Source organism: Triticum dicoccoides, chromosome 1B (genome assembly GCF_002162155.2).
Source record: "Triticum dicoccoides isolate Atlit2015 ecotype Zavitan chromosome 1B, WEW_v2.0, whole genome shotgun sequence".
NCBI classification, from domain to species: domain Eukaryota; kingdom Viridiplantae; phylum Streptophyta; class Magnoliopsida; order Poales; family Poaceae; genus Triticum; species Triticum dicoccoides.
In genome coordinates this window covers 255,733,265-255,752,167 of record NC_041381.1, presented here as the reverse complement: position 1 = coordinate 255,752,167, position 18,903 = coordinate 255,733,265, and the positions used below count along the sequence as shown (strand labels likewise).

The 18,903-nt window shown below is 50.4% G+C and overlaps 1 protein-coding gene and 1 long non-coding RNA gene across 2 annotated transcripts; both read right to left on the bottom strand.

The window, feature by feature from the left end:
• Positions 1-45: 45 nt before the first annotated feature.
• On the bottom strand, positions 46-4,653 carry LOC119330565. Its single transcript, XM_037603681.1, has 2 exons — positions 4,290-4,653; positions 46-369 (listed from the first exon to the last, which is right to left on the bottom strand). The coding sequence occupies exons 1-2, from the start codon at positions 4,510-4,512 to the stop codon at positions 230-232; spliced, it is 363 nt and encodes a 120-aa protein (XP_037459578.1). The 5' UTR covers positions 4,513-4,653; the 3' UTR covers positions 46-229.
• An 8,585-nt stretch (positions 4,654-13,238) lies between these two features.
• Positions 13,239-16,566, bottom strand: LOC119330577. Its single transcript, XR_005160163.1, has 4 exons — positions 16,124-16,566; positions 15,935-16,042; positions 14,427-14,503; positions 13,239-14,148 (listed from the first exon to the last, which is right to left on the bottom strand). It is a non-coding gene; the product is annotated as an uncharacterized LOC119330577 (long non-coding RNA).
• Between the last annotated feature and the right edge of the window lie 2,337 nt (positions 16,567-18,903).

Here is an 18,903-nt window from a genome sequence, read left to right as displayed (position 1 = left end):
TGAACTGTAATCTGGATATCTTGGCATGACTTTTTCGATAAAGGGCTTTTCATTGAATTGAAATATCGAGTTGATACAACCGCATCAAAGATCACCCGGCCTCTGCATAGCTAGATGCACACAGCCAAAGTTTCAAAGTACTAGAAGTCAAAAAAAAAAAGGCAAAAAACGCCAGCAGTAGCGAAAAAAGATAAAAGAGGCCTAAGGTGATGCCGGTCCAATCCGAAGGTCACACCGCCATCCATGGGGGTAAAAAATGTCCCTGGCCGAGCACTCCAACCGGGTAGAAGCCATCATAAAAAGGTCTCTGTCCTCCGGCCTCTGCAGGATAGACCACATACGGAGCCATCGCAAGCATATATGAATTACCTGCATAGGAGATGAAACACTTTTATGATTAAAAACAATATCATTCCTGGTGAGCCACAACGCCCAACATAAGGCAGCCGCCCCCGCAAGAATGTGCTTAGACAATTGTTTATCTATTCCCCTCAACCATTTGACGAACATATTCCATACGCTGCATGGAGGATATAGATTCGAAGCAATTTGGACTATTGCCCATACCGATCTAGCAAACTTGCAATCAAAAAATAGGTGTTTAATGGATTCATTATGATTGCAGAAAACACATTTTTTGCAGCCTTGCCAGTTTCGTCGAGCTAGATTGTCCCTAGTTAAGATAACTCCTTTGTTGAGAAACCATAGGAAAATTTTCACTTTTAGAGGAATCTTAAGCTTCCACAATTTTCTATTATCAGATGGAACCTCGTTATGAACCAATGCATCATACATGGATTTAACCGAAAATCTTCCATTCAGATGCAGGTTCCATTTAAAGATGTCCGATTCAGCCGACAGTTGGACAGCTCCCAAACGAGTCAGCAAATCGTTCCATGCAGTCAGACGAGGTCCAGAAATCGTTCTGCGAAAAGAAATATCCGGGTGTTCTTGTCCCAATACCTGCTTAATCGTGACAAACTTATGTCTAACTATCCGATATAAGCTTGGGTGCACATTTAGAGGAGTAGTCCCGAGCCAGGTGTCTTCCCAGAATCGAATCTGGGAGCCGTCCCTAACCGAGAAAGTGCCAAATTGGAAAAAGAATTCTTTAGCTTTCATAACCCCACTCCAAAAATGAGAGTCACCTGGTTTCCAGTAGACCTGGGAGATTGCTTTGGACCCAACGTATTTATTACGAATGATCTCCTGCCAAACACCATCCTTAGTGAGTAATCTGTATACCCATTTGCTGAGCAATGCAATGTTTTTGATCTCAAGATCCTGGATTCCAAGTCCCCCTTGGCTTTTAGGACGACATAATATATTCCACCTAGCCAAGCGATATTTCTTTTTTCATTGTCACTCTGCCAAAAAAACCTTGATCTAAAATAATCAAGGCGTTGGAGAACACCTTTTGGCAGATGAAAAAAAGATAGCATGTAAAGGACCATGTTGGTAAGAACCGAATTGATCAGAACTAGTCGGCCCCCATAGGACAAGAGTTTGGCCTTCCAGCTCGCCAACCATTTCTCCAGTCTCTCTTCAACATGTTTCCATTCAGCGATTGTCAAACGCCGATAATGAATAGGAATACCTAGATATCGAATCAGAAATTGGCCTAGTTGGCATCCAAAAATATCAGCATATTCTTGTGAAGTTTCTGCGGCTTCGCCAAAGCAGAAAAGTTCACTCTTATGAAAGTTTATCTTAAGGCCAGAAAGATCCTCAAAAGCACATAATAACAATTTGAGGTTTCTAGCCTTTTGTAGGTCGTGATTCAAAAACAAAATGGTGTCATCCGCATACTGTAAGATTGACAGGCCTCCTTCTACTAGATGAGGAATGACCCTGGTGATTTGACCAGCTAGCTTGGCCCTCTCAATGAGAGTAACTAGCATATCAGCCACGATGTTGAAAAGGATAGGTGATGTGGGGTCGCCTTGGCGTAGCCCCTTCCTAGTCTGGAAATAATTGCCTACGTCATCGTTCACCTTGATAGCCACGCTACCTCCAGACACAAAGTTCTCAACCCATCGGCACCAAGTATCGGAAAACCCTTTCATATGAAGAGTTTGAAGCAAAAAAGGCCACTTCACCTTATCATAAGCTTTCTCGAAGTCAATCTTAAAGATGACCCCATTCAACTTTTTACGGTGGAGCTCATGAACAGTTTCATGTAGGACAGCAACACCGTCTAAGATGTTCCGTCCTTGCATGAAAGCTGTTTGTGTTGGTTTGACTACATGGTCTGCGACCCCATTCAGCCGGTTAGTCGCGACCTTGGTGAAAATTTTAAAGCTCACGTTTAATAAGCAAATCGGTCTATATTGTTGAATCCGATTGGCATCCTTTATCTTTGGTAAAAGGATAATTTCACCAAAATTGAGTCTGGAGATGTCTAGTCTATGAGCATGCAGTTCATTAAACAATTGAACCAGGTCAGACTTTAACATATCCCAAAAAAATTGATAAAACTCCGCCGGAAAACCGTCCGGTCCCGGAGATTTGTTGTGTTTCATTTGAAAAATCGCAGTCCGTATTTCCTCCTCAGTGAAAGCAGAGGTTAGGAATTCATTTTTCGCAGCGAAAACTTGCTGGATGTCATGACAAATAGACTCATCCATCTCCAGCATAGTTTCCGAGGAAGGACCAAACAAGTCTTTATAGTATTTTGTAATAAAGTCCTTGAGCGGAGCGTCCCCCTCAATGCGACCCTCGTCCTGATCAAGGGTGAATATTCGTTTCTTTCTATGTCTGCCATTGGCTAACGTTTGAAAGTACTTCGTGTTATCATCCCCAAGTACCAACGAGTCGCTCTTGCACCGTTGGTACCATTTGATTTCCTCTTCGCGTAAGAGACGGGCTAGCTGCTCATTGAGATGACTTTTTTGCTCAATCTCAGCCGCAGATAGAAGCCTCACTTCCGCGATCTTATCTAAGGAGTCGATCAAGACAGATAGTCGCAACTTCTCTTTCTTATAAATCCTAGCGGTGTGTTTAGCCCATCCGTGGAGGAATTGGTGCAACGCACGAATGCGATTATTCCAACGTTGAATTGGTGTATCACCCCGTGTTGGGCGTTGCCACACCTTTTTAACCAATTCAGGGAAACCCTCTCTAGTGAGCCACCCCAGTTCAAATTTAAACTGATGGCGGTTCGAAGTGGGTGCTGCTTGACCAAAATCAGTAAGCAATGGAGCATGATCCGATAAGGCCTCAATTCTCTCCAAAGCCCGCACTGATGCTAATGGATATTTAAATTCCCAGTCTGTGGTGACTAGCACCCGATCAAGTTTTTCGAACGTCGGGATAGATCTATTATTGGCCCAGGTAAATTGGCGCCCCGAGAGAGAGAGTTCCCGCAAATCAAGACTGTCAATGACAGCATTAAAAAGAAACGGCCATCGAGTGTCGAACCTATCATTGTTTTTAACCTGCTGGTATCGGAAAATATTGAAGTCCCCCCAAGTAGCATGGGGTGAGGATTTTCTCTGCAGGTATTGACAAGTTCTTTGAGGAAGGCCGCTTTAAATTCATCTTGAGCAGCACCATATACGGCAACCAAGCTCCAAATGAAATTATCGGATTTGTTTCTAAGGTGGAATTTAATATGATACTCCCCTTTTGAAGTTGAAAGAAGTTCCAAGTAAGTGGAGTGTATTCCTAAAAGAATACCTCCGGACCTCCCTGAAGGCGGCAGGATATGCCATTCGTAATCTTTGCCACATGAAAAATGGTCCAAATCACGCGTTGGAAAGTCACACTTACTACACTCAGAGATTGCCACGAAGTCGAGGGCATGATCCCTAACACAATCGGAAATATGTTTGTACTTAGCCAAGTCACCAAGACCTCTGCTATTCCAAAACATTCCTTTCATGGAGAAACTTTATTACGTTTGGATACTTTGGTCTTCTTCTTAGGGCGACCCTTTTTACTACCAGAGTTAGACTTGTTCTTACGTACCGATGCAACGAGCTCACAAAGCATCGTATCACGCATGGTATCTTCAAAGTCTACCTCTGTAGTATCATTGACCAGATGAGAGAGGAGTCTGCCTTCATGGTTGGCATCGGACTCCTCATCCTCCTCATCTGATACTAGTGGATCCACCGTCAGAAGCGTTCTAGGAGCAACCGTAAGCCGGTCGAACTCCATTTCCTTAAGAGTTGTAACTGAGAAATCAACTAGTGCATCATTTCTACCTAATGAAATACCAAGGCTAGCAATATTTGAAGACATTTTGGCTTTATCAAAAGATAGAAATGATTTGCAAGGAAACGTACCATCAAAGTCGAGGTTCCGCGATGCCGTTCTACGCATGGCCCTCTGCATGGAATCCTCATCAGTGGCAGAGGCCCCATCAGCCCCAACAACATGGCGGCCGCTACGTCTAGGCGGTGAAGTAGTAAACTCCGAAGCAACCCGCATCCCAGAGGGCCATAAAGGTGGTGTAGACGGCTCCGGCGTAGCAGCGGGAGACCTAGAACGCTGCAGCTCATCCTCCATAACAGCGATACAAGGAGCAGCCTCCTCATCCCGCGGCGGCGACGCAGGAGACAGCACCGGCCCCGTCGACGTTGCGGGAGACCTGAAAGCTGCAGCTCATCCTCCATGACAGCGTTCGTAGGAGCAGCCTCCTCGTACTGCGACGGCGCGTAGGAGACAGCACCCGAAGCGTCGCCAAGGCCATGTCATGATCTGCACGCACCGCCGGGGAGAAAATCACACCCTGACGACCAGAAGACCGAGAAGAAGCCGATGTCGGTGTCGTTAGATGCTCCAAAGCAGCCTCCAACGGTGATCCCATCGCCAAGGGCGCCGCAGGCCCATCAACCCATGTCTGAATAGCTGACATGGGCGAAGCATCCGGTTGAGGTGGTGGAGGCGGTGCAGAGCTGGCAAGCGAGGGAGGGTTCTGGGGCGGCACGAGCTCCGTTGCCGCTGGCGGGTCCCCCGACAAAGGCCGCGATGCCAAGCATGGATGTGTACTGGCAGGAACGGTCGTGGAAGAGGTGATTTGCATCGGAACCACTCCTCCCAAGGAAGATGATGTCGCCGTGTTAGCTGACGACGAAGACGCTTTCGGCCTCTTGCTCTTGTCATCAGCCCTTGAAGTGTCCTCTCGATCCTGCTCCTTGTCCCCTTCCGTATCATCGCCATGCTCCCAAACGCGAGGCACAAAATCAGCGTCCACACGGAAATCATCATCTTCCAGAGTGTACCAAAATTCATAGCCCTTCTTCTGAACAACCACATCCGACGAGAGGGAGTTGACAGGGCTCATCTTAAAAGCATCAAGATTAAGCACGCCAACCTGAATCCTCTCAACACCACGGCGGCGCAAGCAAAGGAGGTCGACGTCAAGAGTGGCGCCAATAACAGAGCCAACTGCCCAGAGACCCAAGAAATGTCGGAGAGCGTGAGGAACTCCGTGTACATGCACCCAAACTGGAATAAGCTCAAAACGATTCGGAATCTCCTCGGAATGACAAGCCTTGAACTCCAAAGTGACTTTATGCGAATTGATGAAGACAGTGAAACTAGTAACTCTCAGGAGCACCTCGTCACTGGGAAAAGACATGATAAAAGCATTCTGGCCATGAGGGATAGCCTCCCACGTCCACTGTTGCTGATATTGAGCGATCTTAGCAACCTCCGCCTCCACAATGCTCGAAGAGATAGAGCCTCCCGAGATCGAAACAAGAGCCGTTGGGGAGGATTGTGGTGCGAGGTCTGCCCTGCAAACATTGTCAGGCATCTGAAAGAAGGCCATGCTCTCAGTCCCATGGCATCGCCGCCGGCTTCGGCATCTTGAGAGCTGGACACCGCCGAGTAGTCATCGGATGGTTCGCCCTGTTACAGATGAAACAATACTGCTGTGTTTCACAATCTAAAGCCACATGTCCGGCCGACTGACACTTGGTACACCATAACCTTGGTCATTACCGTGTTCACCCCGGGAGCAGGTGCCGCCTGAGCCACATCATGTTGTTGTTGAGCCGGTGCCATAAGAGGAGCAGCAGTCACAAGAGGCCCCGAGACAAAAGCCGGAGCACCTTGTACGCCATGATAGGGCAAGGTGAGTGGAGCAGCGATGATCGGGGCGTTTCCCGCACAGTTCTTAGGCCGATTTCCTTTTCCTCCCTTCGGTTTCCTAGGACGGATATTCCCTGTCTGAACTCCGGCCGCCGAGTTTGCCAGATCAGCGTTAAAGGCCATTGGCTGGACAGCAGTGGGGTGACCATGGCTCTGTTGCAAGAAAGGGCCGGCTAGTTGATATGAGTACACCGGCACCATTTGTTGCATGTACCCTGGCGGCGCATGATACATCGGTTGCTGCTGAAAGAACTGCTGCGGCATTTGATACGTCTGTTGTTGCTGCTGCCCCGGTGCTGGAGTCTGTTGGGGAAGGTTCGGCATGACACTTTGAGCGGAGGAAGAAGGTATCACCGGGGGGAACACCCCAGGTGCGAAGCCAAGGGTGCCACTAGACGAGGAGGCGTCCGAGGGCATCGGCGCGGCGGCTGCAGGTCGGACCTGCCCAGAGCCCGGCGGCGCGGACGCGTCGCGACCCATCCCCGAGCAGACGGCAGCCATGAAGGATCGAGGAAGATTAGGGTTTCTGCGAGGAGTGTCCCTGTTCCACATATGAAACAACCAACGGTTGAGATTAACCATGCGTAAAGAACGGTTCGGATGTGACGCACCTGAGATTGGGTGAGGGCCCAGGCCCATCGACCACCCCGACTCGTCCGGCGAAATGCCCGTCGCAGGAAACATCGGAGGCGCCGTCGGCGTGATCACCGCCGTCCTCGCCAAGCCGGCCGAGGGCATGGCATCTCCCAGAGTACGAGAGGGAGAGACTCTAGGGGCAGGGAGAGGTCCGATCCAGGGCCGTACCAGACGCCTAGATATAGCCGGAGCCCTCACGAGCCGGCATGCAGCCGGCGGCGACCCCCGCGAATGAATTGCCGGCGAGGTCGAAGAACCGTTTACCTCTTGTGCACAATCCTTCTGAGCAGATCCTCGCCTAGAAGACGGTCTCTCCCATACTCGTGAGGCTGATGTAGGATACCCAATGTCGGCCCACAACTCGGCGGCCAGCTCCTCGTCAGTCTTACGCCGGCGCGATGCCTCGGAGGTCTCGGCCGTCGAGGAGTCCTCACCTCCGTCATCTGCACGGAGGCAAGAAAATCGTGATCCAGATCCGACCGGCACCGGAGCGGACCACCCCGACGCTAAGGTCAGGCGCTGGCGGGTGGAGATCCGCATCTCGCGGAGCTGCTATTGCCCTCTACTTAATGTAGCATGTAGACTTTGATCTTGGTATCATTTGCATTAATGTTCTGATGTGTTTTGAACTTTTGATGCCTGGTTTAAAAAGTTGTTCGCTTAGTGATGAAAGATGAGGCGATGAATGCAAAAGAGGGCAAGCGATTGTTACTGTCTAGTGTCTACTGGTAATAGTGGATAGAGATCGGGCAAGAGTTTTTAGTTATTCCCCTTTGGCAACTGTCTGCTGCTAGTACTGGTAATTTCTGGCTGACTCCAATTACACTTTCTCTGAACAACTATCCTCTTATCACAGTAAAGGCTTTGGATCGTCGGACGATCTGTCGAGCCTCTTCTTCACCCTCCGGGAGTTCTTTCTTAAGAATGTATGCAATGTAAGGCATTGTCCAGTCAGGAGTGATGACCAAAACCTCCATGATCAAGTCGACCACGGCTGGGACTTCGACTTCAGTCGGATCTGTGGCACTCTTAGGCTGTGGGGGCTCTTCAGTGAAAGGATCTTCCTGAACTGAAGGCGAGTGAATATGTTCCAAAAACACATTGCTGGGAATGGTCTCTCTCTTGGATCCTATCTTTGCCAATTCATCTGCAGCTTGATTTTTCAGTCGGGGTATATGATGAAGCTCCAACCCCTCAAACTTCTTTTCCAACTTTCTTACCGCGTTGCAATAACGAGTCATAGCTGGGCTCCTGACATCCCACTCTTTCGTTACTTGATTAACCACCAAATCCGAGTCGCCATAGACCATGAGGCGACAGACGCCGAGTGAAATGGCCATAAGCAACCCGTATAAAAGTGCTTCATATTCAGCTTCATTGTTGGAGGAATCAAAATGATTCTGGAGAACGTAGCTGAGCTTGTCTCCACGGGGGGATCCCAATAACTACCCCAGCACCGGAACCATTCAGCATCTTGGATCCATCGAAGAACATGGTCCAATGCTCCGAGTGAACTTGAGTCGGCAGTTGCTGCTCAATCCACTCGGCAAGGAAATCTGCAATTGCCTGGGACTTGATAGCTTTCTTTGCCTCAAACTTGATATCCAATGGAAGGAGTTCAATCGCCCATTTTGCCACTCGACCAATTGCATCTCTGTTATTCAGAATTTTAGATGATGGTGCATCGCTGACGACTGTAATGGAGTGATCAGAGAAATAATGTGTAACCTTCTTCATGGTCATGTAAATTCCATAAACAAGCTTCTGACAATGCGGATATCTCTGATGGAGTCAAAACTTCAGAAAGATAATACACTGGGCGCTGAACTTTATAGGCTTTTCCATCTTCTTCCCGCTCGACTGTGAGTACTGTACTGACAACTTGTCCAGTGGCTGCAATGTAAAGCAGTAAAGGCTCTTTGCTGATTGGTGCAGCAAGCACCGGCTGGGTGGAAAGCAGGGCTTTGAGCTCTGCAAACACTGCGTCAGCTTCATCAGTCCACTTGAACTTATCAGATTTCTTCATCAATCGGTAAAGAGGTAAGGCCTTTTCACCGAGACGAGAAATGAATCGACTCAAGGCGGCCAAACAACCAGTAAGCTTCTGAACGTCATGCACACGCACATGGCATTTCATTCGGAGGATGGCATCGACTTTCACCGGGTTCGCGTCGATCCCCTGTTCGGAAACGAGGAAACCGAGTAGTTTTCCACCCGGGACTCCAAATGTGCACTTCGACGGATTAAGCTTGATATCATACCTTCTCATGTTGGCAAAGTTTTTTGCGAGGTCGGTCAGTAGGTCGGAACCCTTACGCGACTTGACCACATTGTCATCCATGTATGCTTCCACATTCCGACTGATTTGAGTGAGCAGGCACTTTTGAATCATCCTCATGAATGTGGCGCCAGCATTTTTGAGACCAAATGGCATGGTGACATAACAAAAGCACCCGAATGGGGTGATGAAAGCTGTTTTTATTTCATCGGGACCATACAGTCGGATCTGATGATACCCGGAATATGCATCTAGAAAAGACAAGCGCTCGCACCCCGCAGTCGAGTCGACAATCTGATCGATGCGGGGGAGAGGAAAATGATCTTTTGGGCAGGCCCGACTGATATGCTTGAAATTGATGCACACACGAAGTGAATCGTCATTCTCAGGGACCATGACCACATTGGCAAGCCACTCGGAGTGGTAGATCTCTCGGATGAACTCTGCTGCTAGGAGCCGAGCCACTTCCTCGCCAATTGCTTTTCTCTTCTTCACGGCGGACTGCCGAAGATGCTCTTTGACAGGTTTTGCCTTTGGATCGACACGCAAACGGTGCTCAGCCAGTTCTCTGGGTACACCCGGCATGTCGGAAGGTTTCCATGCAAAGATGTCCCAGTTCTCACGGAGGAACTGGATGAGCGCTTCTTCCTATTTGCTATCGAGTGTCGTTGGGATATGAGTCGGTGCAGCATTGGGATCAGTCGGGTGGATATGAATCGGCTTCATTTCTCTAGACGACTGAAACGTAGAATTGGTGGCAGTCTTCTTAGCTCGGAGCAAATCACTCGGATATGCATTCTTCTGATATTCTTGGAATTCAACTGCTGCCATTTGTGCATCGGCAATTTTAGAACCCTTCTGGAAGCATTCTTTTGCCTTCTGCCGATTACCAGTGACTGTGATCACTCCTCTGGGGCCGGGCATCTTCAGCTTGAGATACACATAACATGGCCGAGCCATAAAACGTGCATAAGCAGGCCTACCCAGAATAGCATGATAAGCACTCTGGAAATCTACTACTTCGAATGTCAACTTTTCCTTGCGGTAATTCTTGGAATCACCGAAAACCACGTCAAGGGCGATCTGGCCGAGTGATTCGGCTTTCTTTCCAGGGATAACGCCATGAAAACTCATATTGCTTTCACTAAGCTTGGACATCGGAATGCCCATCCCCTTCAAGGTTTCAGCATAAAGGATATTCAGACCGCTACCACCATCCATTAGCACTTTGGTCAGTCGAGTGCCTTCGACCACTGGGTCGACCACCAACGCTTGCCTCCCAGGAATGGCTATACGCGTCGAGTGATCAGACTGGTCGAATGTGATGGTTGTTTGTGACCATTTCAGGTATGTGGTAGTCGTTGCCGGAGCAACCATATTCACTTCTCTGTTGATAACTTTCAATCGACTCTTGCTCTCAACATCAGCAAAACTCATCAGGATGGAATTGACTTTGGGATAACCATCATCTTCCTCTTCATCCTCGTCTTTGTCCGACTCTTTCTCCTTCTCACTGGGTTGTTTCTCTCGGAACTGCTAGATCAGGAGTCGACATTGCCGAGTGGTGTGTTTAGGATAAATCAGATTGCCCTCTTCATCCTTCTTCGTATGAGTGTGACATGGTAAATCCAACACATCATTTCCCGCTTGATCTTTTACCTTCTTAGGGGTCCAGGGCCCCTTAGGTTTTCCTTTAAACTTTGCTTGAACTACGGCCGCAATTTCACCAGGCGCTGCAGGTTCAGCCTTACATTTATGTTTCTGATTGAAATTGCCTCCCCCGGCGTCCTGGCCGCCTGGTTTACTCTTTCCGCTGTGGAGTTGATCCTCTTCTTCTCCGTTAGCGTATCGAGTGGCTATTTCCATCATCCGAGTGAGGGTCATATCTCCAGTACGACCGAATTTCAGGACCAGCTCTCGATATTTAACGCCTTGCTTGAAGGCACACACTGCTTGGTGCTCAGATACATTTTCCACTGTGTGATGCAAAGTGGTCCACCTCTGAATGTAATCTCTTAGAGTCTCACTCGGTTTCTGTATGCAATGTTACAATTCTGTTAACCCAGCTGGTCGCTTGCAAGTGCCCTCAAAAATCCTGACGAACACTCGGGCAAGCTCTTCCCAACTGAATATACTGCCAGGGGCTAACTGAGTCAACCATGCTTTGGCTGACCCTTCCAACATCAGAGGAAGATGTTTCATGGCCACTTCATCATTACCGCCACCAATCTGCACAGCCACTCGGTAATCGTCAAGCCAAGTTTCAGGATTGGACTCTCTAGTGAACTTGCTGACTCCAGTCGCCAACTGAAGTTGGTGTTACAGTATATGTGGATTGTACTAGCCCTTTCCATCAGTTCGGACTTTTGGTTGTGTTGGCTAGTGCATGAAGCTTATCATGGTATCGGAGCTAAGGTCTTGAGTTTGATAGCCCCCCTTTGTGTCCACGTAGAGGCCTCTTGAGTCATACGTGAGTTTCACGCGTCGTCGCTCTCTTCTGGTTGCACGTGTTAACTTGTCTTCCCCGTCACACGTGAGAGGGGGTGTTACAGTATATGTGGATTGCACTAGCCCTTTCCATCAGTTCGGACTTTTGGTTGCGTTGGCTAGTGCATGAAGCTTAACATTTGGGAGGAAACACTGCAACCCTGATGGCTCTGCTGAAACATTCTGGACCCGAAACATGAACTCTGCTACCAGTCGGATGATTTCTGTCAAGGTCCTCCCTGTGTGCCCTGTTACGGTTGACTAGACCTTGAACAAGAATAGATCTCGCATCAAAGCCTGTCTCTCTAGGGTCGGCCGGTACTCTGCGCTCGCCACTGTGATGGCGTCTGTCATCGTATTGCCGAGGCACATATGATCCGCTCCTCGGAGGAGGTGTGGGCGCTCGACGATGGTTGTCGCGGTTGAGTCGGTGATCATACTGCCCACGACCTTCACGCCGCAGGGACGATCTTGGGTTGTGGGCCGACTAAACTGTGTCCGCCACCACGGATCGGCTATGGATCCTATTCCGCGACTGAGACACTGCTGTGTTATGTTCTCCTACTGCCCGGAGTAAGGCCCGGATCTGCATCAGACCTCTGCCAGCCTCTGACTGGGAAGGCTAAAATGACTCTGCTATTCGGGCCGCAGCTGTGAGATTTTGGATCGGAGTGCGGTATACCTTAGGTGGAGGCGGAAAAAACTATCGTCGACTGGACTCAGGGATCCGCTCCCGAGCACACTCGTCGAGTGCGCGCTGGAGGTTCTCCAATTGAGTGTGCTCAGCTAAATTTGCCAGGCGCACCTCTTCCAAGGCCCGAGCCTTGGGGTTCCTCCAACGATGGGCGTGTGGAGTGCATCCATGTTGCGGCGACGAAGTTCTTTCCTCTGCTGCGAAGAGAGGGGTTCGAGATGGTACTCCTCGTGGGCGCGCGACGCATCGCCGCCACCATCCCCACCATCTTCACGGCGGAAACCAGGCGGACTACGTGGTCCGTCGACCATCAAGACTTCAGCCGCAGGGTCGCTGCTATCGCACTCGGATGCAGTCTCAACGGAGCCAGTCGAATAGGCCGTGGAGAGTTTCATTGGGCTCGATTGCCGCAACTTGATGGATGACCGAATGTCGAGCCACCGCGTGTTTCATCCACCACTGAAGCCGCGACCGACCGAATCGCTTGCGGCGGCGAACAGCGGGGAGAGAAGACACCATGGGAGCCGACCGATACTGGGTCGACGGCTGCCGGAGAAGGACGCCATGTACGCACGCGCAAAAGTGCGTCGCCCCTCGGACGGGGAGCGCCTCAACGTCAAGGGGAGCTTCCTGAAGCCAGGCGGAGTCGTTGGTGATAAAAACGAGCGCACCGAGACGGATCTCGCGGCCCTCAGCCAATCCACCGCCGGAAACCATGATGATGGGGATCGGAAAAATTGCAACTTCATCAACAAGTCGCTAAGACACCTGCCCCACGGTGGGCGCCAACTGTCGTGGTCCTAAGACTGGCAGTAAAAAGGGGGTAGGTATGGAGAGGCAAGATCTCAGCTATGGTGAAGGTGTACACACAAGGTTTACGAGTTCAGGCCCTTCTCGGTGGAAGTAAAAGCCCTACATCTCGGTGCCCGGAGGCAGTCGGCTGGATTATATGTGTGTGGTGTTACAGGGGGTGCGAACCCTTGTGCCAGAGGAAGGGGGTGGCTTATATAGAGTGCGCCAGGACCCCAGCCATCCTCCATTACAAGAGGTTCAATGTACATAAAGACAGGGTGTTACTGATAACGCCAGCCATAAGTGCTATTAATGATCTTAAAGACTAAGGAGTGAACACCTGACCGTTGCAGTGCTGAGCGACTCATGGTCTTCAGTAGGTCGAGTGATTCCTTGTATGGTAGAGTGCCTTCAGGTAGGAGGGGTACCCAAGTGATATGATTGGTCAAGTGGATGGCACTCGACACCTTCGACCGGGGGTTCTTTGTTGTCTCTTGGACTTCTTTGCTTCTAGGGTAGTGAGCTTGGGTAGGGCATATAGGTCAGGTCTATGACCCTACCCCGGGTCTGTATCCTCATCAGGGAGGCCCCTCTTCTGAAACTCTACCACCTTCGTCACCCAGCTTCGCGTGATGGCTCTTCGGTTGACTCCTCCGCTTCCCCCACCACCGCTAGAGCCGGATTAAATCTTCCCTTCCCCGCCGCCACCACCGTTATGTGTTGTCTTGTGCGCGTGTGTTGGGCTTGTTGTGCTGTGCCCACAGCTGAACCTTGTGTTTGTGAGGGTGTGTTGGACTGGTGCCTGCGGTGGCGTTGTGTGTGTTTGTGGGTTTTGTCTGATACCTTGTGAACGTTGTGCTCGGTGGTTGCTTTATTTATAAAGCGGGGTGAAAGCCTTTTTCGGTAAACTCTACCCCCTTCAGGACGCCTAGGATATGCTTCTTGGTCATCATGTCTTTCATCGTCTCCAGTTTGGACCTAAACACTCGGGCCACGAGGTCTGGTTGGTCCTGCAAATTTTGGCCTGGAAGTAGCGCGTCCTGTATCTCGGGCCAGTTTGGGTTGCAAGTCATAGTTAGGAAGATGGCAGGTTTGCCGAACGTCGCCAGGGTTTCTGTGGTGTCCGCATACGTCCACTTGGGAGTTTAACGGGTGCCATCTACATAATAAAGATACCAACATTAATTCTCTACATTGTAAAAGGTGTGTACCAGAAGACATTCATGTATTAGGCAGAAAGCATATGTAGGAGCAAGATTAGCACGAAAAATGACAAGAAAAAAGTAACCACAAGATTATATTATGAGAAAAGGAACCATAGGACTACACATAAAACGGTAGTACCTATTACGAAATAGAACAAGAAAGATATGTTTGCAAAGTACATGAAAATGGCATCAAAAGAATCAAGATAGAAATAATGTATGGAAGCTCCACCTGTGATCCACAATACGCTTCTCTGCCTTGGAGGATGAATTAGTTAGGGAGGATGATAAGACCTTCAGTTTGTCAACCTGCCAAGTTAAGCAAATTGTATTATTATTGCAATCCATGCTTCACCAAGTGTGTGCACAGTAACGTTGACGCTGAGTGTCCACCAAATCAATATCAGAAGTCTAAATTGAAAAAGGTAACATGAAAGCTGACATTCTCGCGGTGTCACCAATGCACATTGGTAATTGGTCCTTTGGAACCACACGACACATGCTTGAAACTTTAGCAGAAGAATCAACTATTACGACCATCATCCCAAGTGTCCAACAAATATGAGTAATAGTGCATAGTGTAGAACTATTCCATGGCAAATATATCTAAGAAGGAATACATTATAGCATAGTCCCATGACTCAACAGATCGATTCTTTAGTAATTAAGTTCAGAAATGAAGTTCCAGGAACAAAACGGTAGAAGTATGCACTTTGCAGCGCAAAGCATGAAAATATTTCCCTATTGGAGATCTAAAGTATTACTTCAAAAAATGCATGAGTGTGTTTCCATTCACGTGAACTGTGTTTGTTTGGTCATTGTCCAAAACTGGATAGTTAATTTCACAATACGAAGATATCTAGCTGAACAAAGGTATACATATAGATCACAGAAATACATGCCTTTTGGAAATGGACCTCTGAGGAATGCCTAATTGCCTTTTGTTCAAGAATGGAGAATCAAACCTGGAAGCTATCCGAAAAAATATAACAAATGCTACCTCATAGGATATACCAGAGTGTACACATAATCTATTTCTTCTACTGGTGCACCAAGAGTGGCAGTAAAAATATGAGGTCAAATGCCTATTAAATATATGCACAGTATAAAAGGTGTGTACCACAAGCAAACACATTCATGTATTACTCAGAAAGCATATGCAGGAGACAGATGTGAGGTAAAAACTGAGCACAAAATGGCCGTAGAACCACAGCAGTAGCGCCAACACAATTAATCTAACAGAAAAGGTTGATCAAAGTCATCTCAGGTAGGAAATCAGTCTACAAACTCCCTGGAGCATCAGGGGCGGATCCAGACTTAAAATTACCCGGTGTCCATATAGAAGAACACATGCCTACATATCAAACAATTGAATGGCCTACACACTAAGCTAATAAGTGCATGCAAATTGCACCTGGTGCCAGTGACACCGGGTAGCTATACGTAGCTTCGCCCCTGTGGAGCATCAAGGACACAGTAAGACAAGAGTGATAACATGAAGCAATTACATGCTTGCTGGTATAAATGACTCACACAAAGCTCATGAAAATCCATAAACTTCACTCAAATTAACACACACAAACAGGGCAAGAATTCGTAAATAACCAGACGTAGTATCTAAAAAATGTACAAATTATGTACACAAATTTCTATTGCCTACCGACCTAGCTCAAGGAATGCACTCAGATACTGAAATTTAGGAGTAGTGAATACACAGATTACTATTACCTACTGACCCACCTCAAGGAAACGGATCCGAGCAGAGGTTGCCGACGCTGGACTCTGCAGTGCACCTCGCAAGCTCCTGCGCGATGCTACGATGGCCCCCTCCAGGACCACCACCTCCACCTACAAGATCGATCAATCAAAACCAAATAGCATGCAGCAACAACGTGGAGAAAAAACGGGAGTGGAGTGGAGCAGACTAACACTTCCTCGGCGGAAGAGGGCGTGTCCGGTGCCGACGACGTCGGCAACGGTCCTGCGGTCTGAGAGGCGGCGGCAGCTACTCCAGCCGCCGGATTCGACAGAGGCGACGGGAGGCGAGAGGAGAGGAAGTGAGCATCTTTGAGGGTTCGGGGGATCTTATACTCGGCGAGGTTCAAACCCAGCACGATCGGCAATCCCCACGTTCTGAGTTGACTGGCGGTTGCACACGCACGGAGTGAGGCTGGTCGTAAGAGCATCTCCAACCGTTCCGCCCCAGGACGCCAAAAAAGAGCGGTATGGGGCATGCCGGTGCTAGATCGGCCTTCTGGGGCTCGGTTCGCTCTCAGCCACGCGCCCACGGTCGCCGCGGGTTCAGCGAAGTACGTCTCAGTCTTTTTGCAAACTCGGCGACTTTTACACGAACTCGGCCATATTTCATCCAAATTTGTAAAAAACTTGGAAACATGTATGAAATACGCCTAAATAACCTAAAAACAAACTAAAAAGCCTAGCCGCTGCCGCTGCCATCGCCTCCGCACCGTTTACATGCCGAGAAGCCTGTAGAAGCGGGTATAGTCGCCATCGACGTCGTCGTCATCGTCGTGCACCCTGCTGCAGGCCTCGCCGGGGTCCCTGCTGCAACCCTCGCAGGGGTCGCCGACAGCGCTTGACGGCCCGGCCTCGTCCTCATCGCCGCTGTCGATGACGATAACGCCGCCCTCCTCGGCGCGGCGACGCTCCTCGGCGCGGCGACGGGCCTCGGCGCGGCTACGGGCCTGGGTTTCCAGGCACGCCCGACACTGGCGGCGCACCTGCTCGCGGACGTAGTCCTCCTTCGTCCATTTTAGGGCGGACTCGTCTTCGGGGGCCACCATGGTGGAGTGCTCCGGCTTCACGGGGAGCACGTTCGGCTCGGGCTTCGGCCGGACCAGGCGGAGGGAGCGCCTCGTCGGTGCTATCGCCGGCAAGGGCTCGTTGATGATGAGGGCGCCGCTGCGAACGCGACGCCCGAGAGGTGTCCCCTCCGGCTCGGGCATGACGAGGCGGAGGGCCGGCGAGCCGGAGCCCGACGACAAGGACGACCCCGGCTCCATTGGCCGTGGGATCCAGGAACTGCCGCGGCGGCGAGAGAAGGAGGGCCGCGTCAGGTGCTCCAGCCGCGGCACATTGCCGGTCTCGATGTGGTCGAGGACGGCGTCGAGCGTGCGGCCGGGGACGCCCCACCACTCACGCTACCCTTCGGAGTTGAGGCGGCCACGGGGATGACGCCGTTGACGGAGGCGATCTGCTCCTCGCGGCAGCGCTCGAAGTACAGCGTCCACAGCGTTTCGCTGTCGGGCGCGTACCTCGGCTCGTTCCGCTACTCCCCCACCAGCGAGGAGCGGATGTGGGCGATCTCCGCCGGCCGTGCCGCCCCTTCGGGCACCGGCGGCACCAGGACGCCGCCGGCGCTCAGTCGCCATGAGGCTGGCACGCGCATGTCGGGGGGCGCCGGGTACTCAGCCTCGTACAGAAGGTGCGCCTCCGGCTCCTGGAGGTGTCGGCGGCCGAAGCCATTCGCCGCAGCGCCGTCGCGAGGGTATCTCTCCGCCATGGCTTCGCTCGTGGGCGGGCAGGGGTGGTGAGGGAGCTCGCCGGCGGGGAGAAGGCTGTTTCACGGGAGGGATAGAGGGAGGTTGTGGTGCTCACCGGCGGGGAGGGGCGCCTTTTATAGCCGAAGCGGGGTGGCGGGGGTGGCATGCGGGCGGACGCGTGGTGCATACAGGCGGGACGCGCGTTGGTGGCGCCTTCACTGTGCCGCCCGTGAGGCATCAATGGAGGCTGACCGGCGCGGCAACCTTCGCATTGATTCCCGCGGGAACCGAGTATATGAGGTCGACGAAGCGGCCGTCTCGCTGACTCGGCAGGCCCGTGGCTATTTTGTGCCAAAACGCTCGCCCTAGCGCGTCGGGTTCGGGCTTGACGGGGCGGAGGGCCGGCGAGCCGGAGCCCGACGACGAGGACGACCCCGACTCCATTGCCCGCGGGATCCAGGAACTGCCGCGACTGCGAGAGAAGGAGGGCCGCGTTAGGTGCTCCAGCAGCGGCACATTGCCGGTCTCGATGTGGTCGAGGACGGTGTCGAGCGTGCGGCCGGGGATGCCCCACCACTCGCGCCATCCTTCGGAGTTGAGGCGGCCATGGGGGATGATGTGACGCCCGGGTATTTAAGCTACAGTAATCCCCTCCTAATGTTGCCATGTCATCGCAGTTAATTTGCTAAACCTCACTTTGATCCAAACCCAACAAATTCAAAGTTAAAATAAAGTCAAATTATTATTTCTTCAACCGGTAAAACAAAAATGTTCGGTCGTTTGCGAATATTCACTAGGTAATTAACCTGGAGGATCTAACATTAAATGGATTTTTAAATCTCCCCTGGAAATAATTAAAGTGGTCATACAACACCTTTTATGCCTTTTAAAATGTGAACTTATTTTCAAACAATTCCAAATAACCCACCAAACCTTTCGGACAATGCCCAAAATATCAGTAGGTAATTATGTGAGGAGTTTCAACTTTAACTAAAATCGTTTAGTACCTATACTAAGTACATAACAGTAGCTAAATAAATAAAACAGAAAAAGGGAAAATAGAAACCAAAGAAAAAAAAAAGCAAAGCCCCCCTCTCCTGGGCCATTCGGCCCAACTGGGCATCGAGGCCACCAGGAGGCCCACCCCATTCCCCCTTATCTCCCCGAGCGACCGAACCCTAGCCCGGTCCACCCCCACTGCTCCCG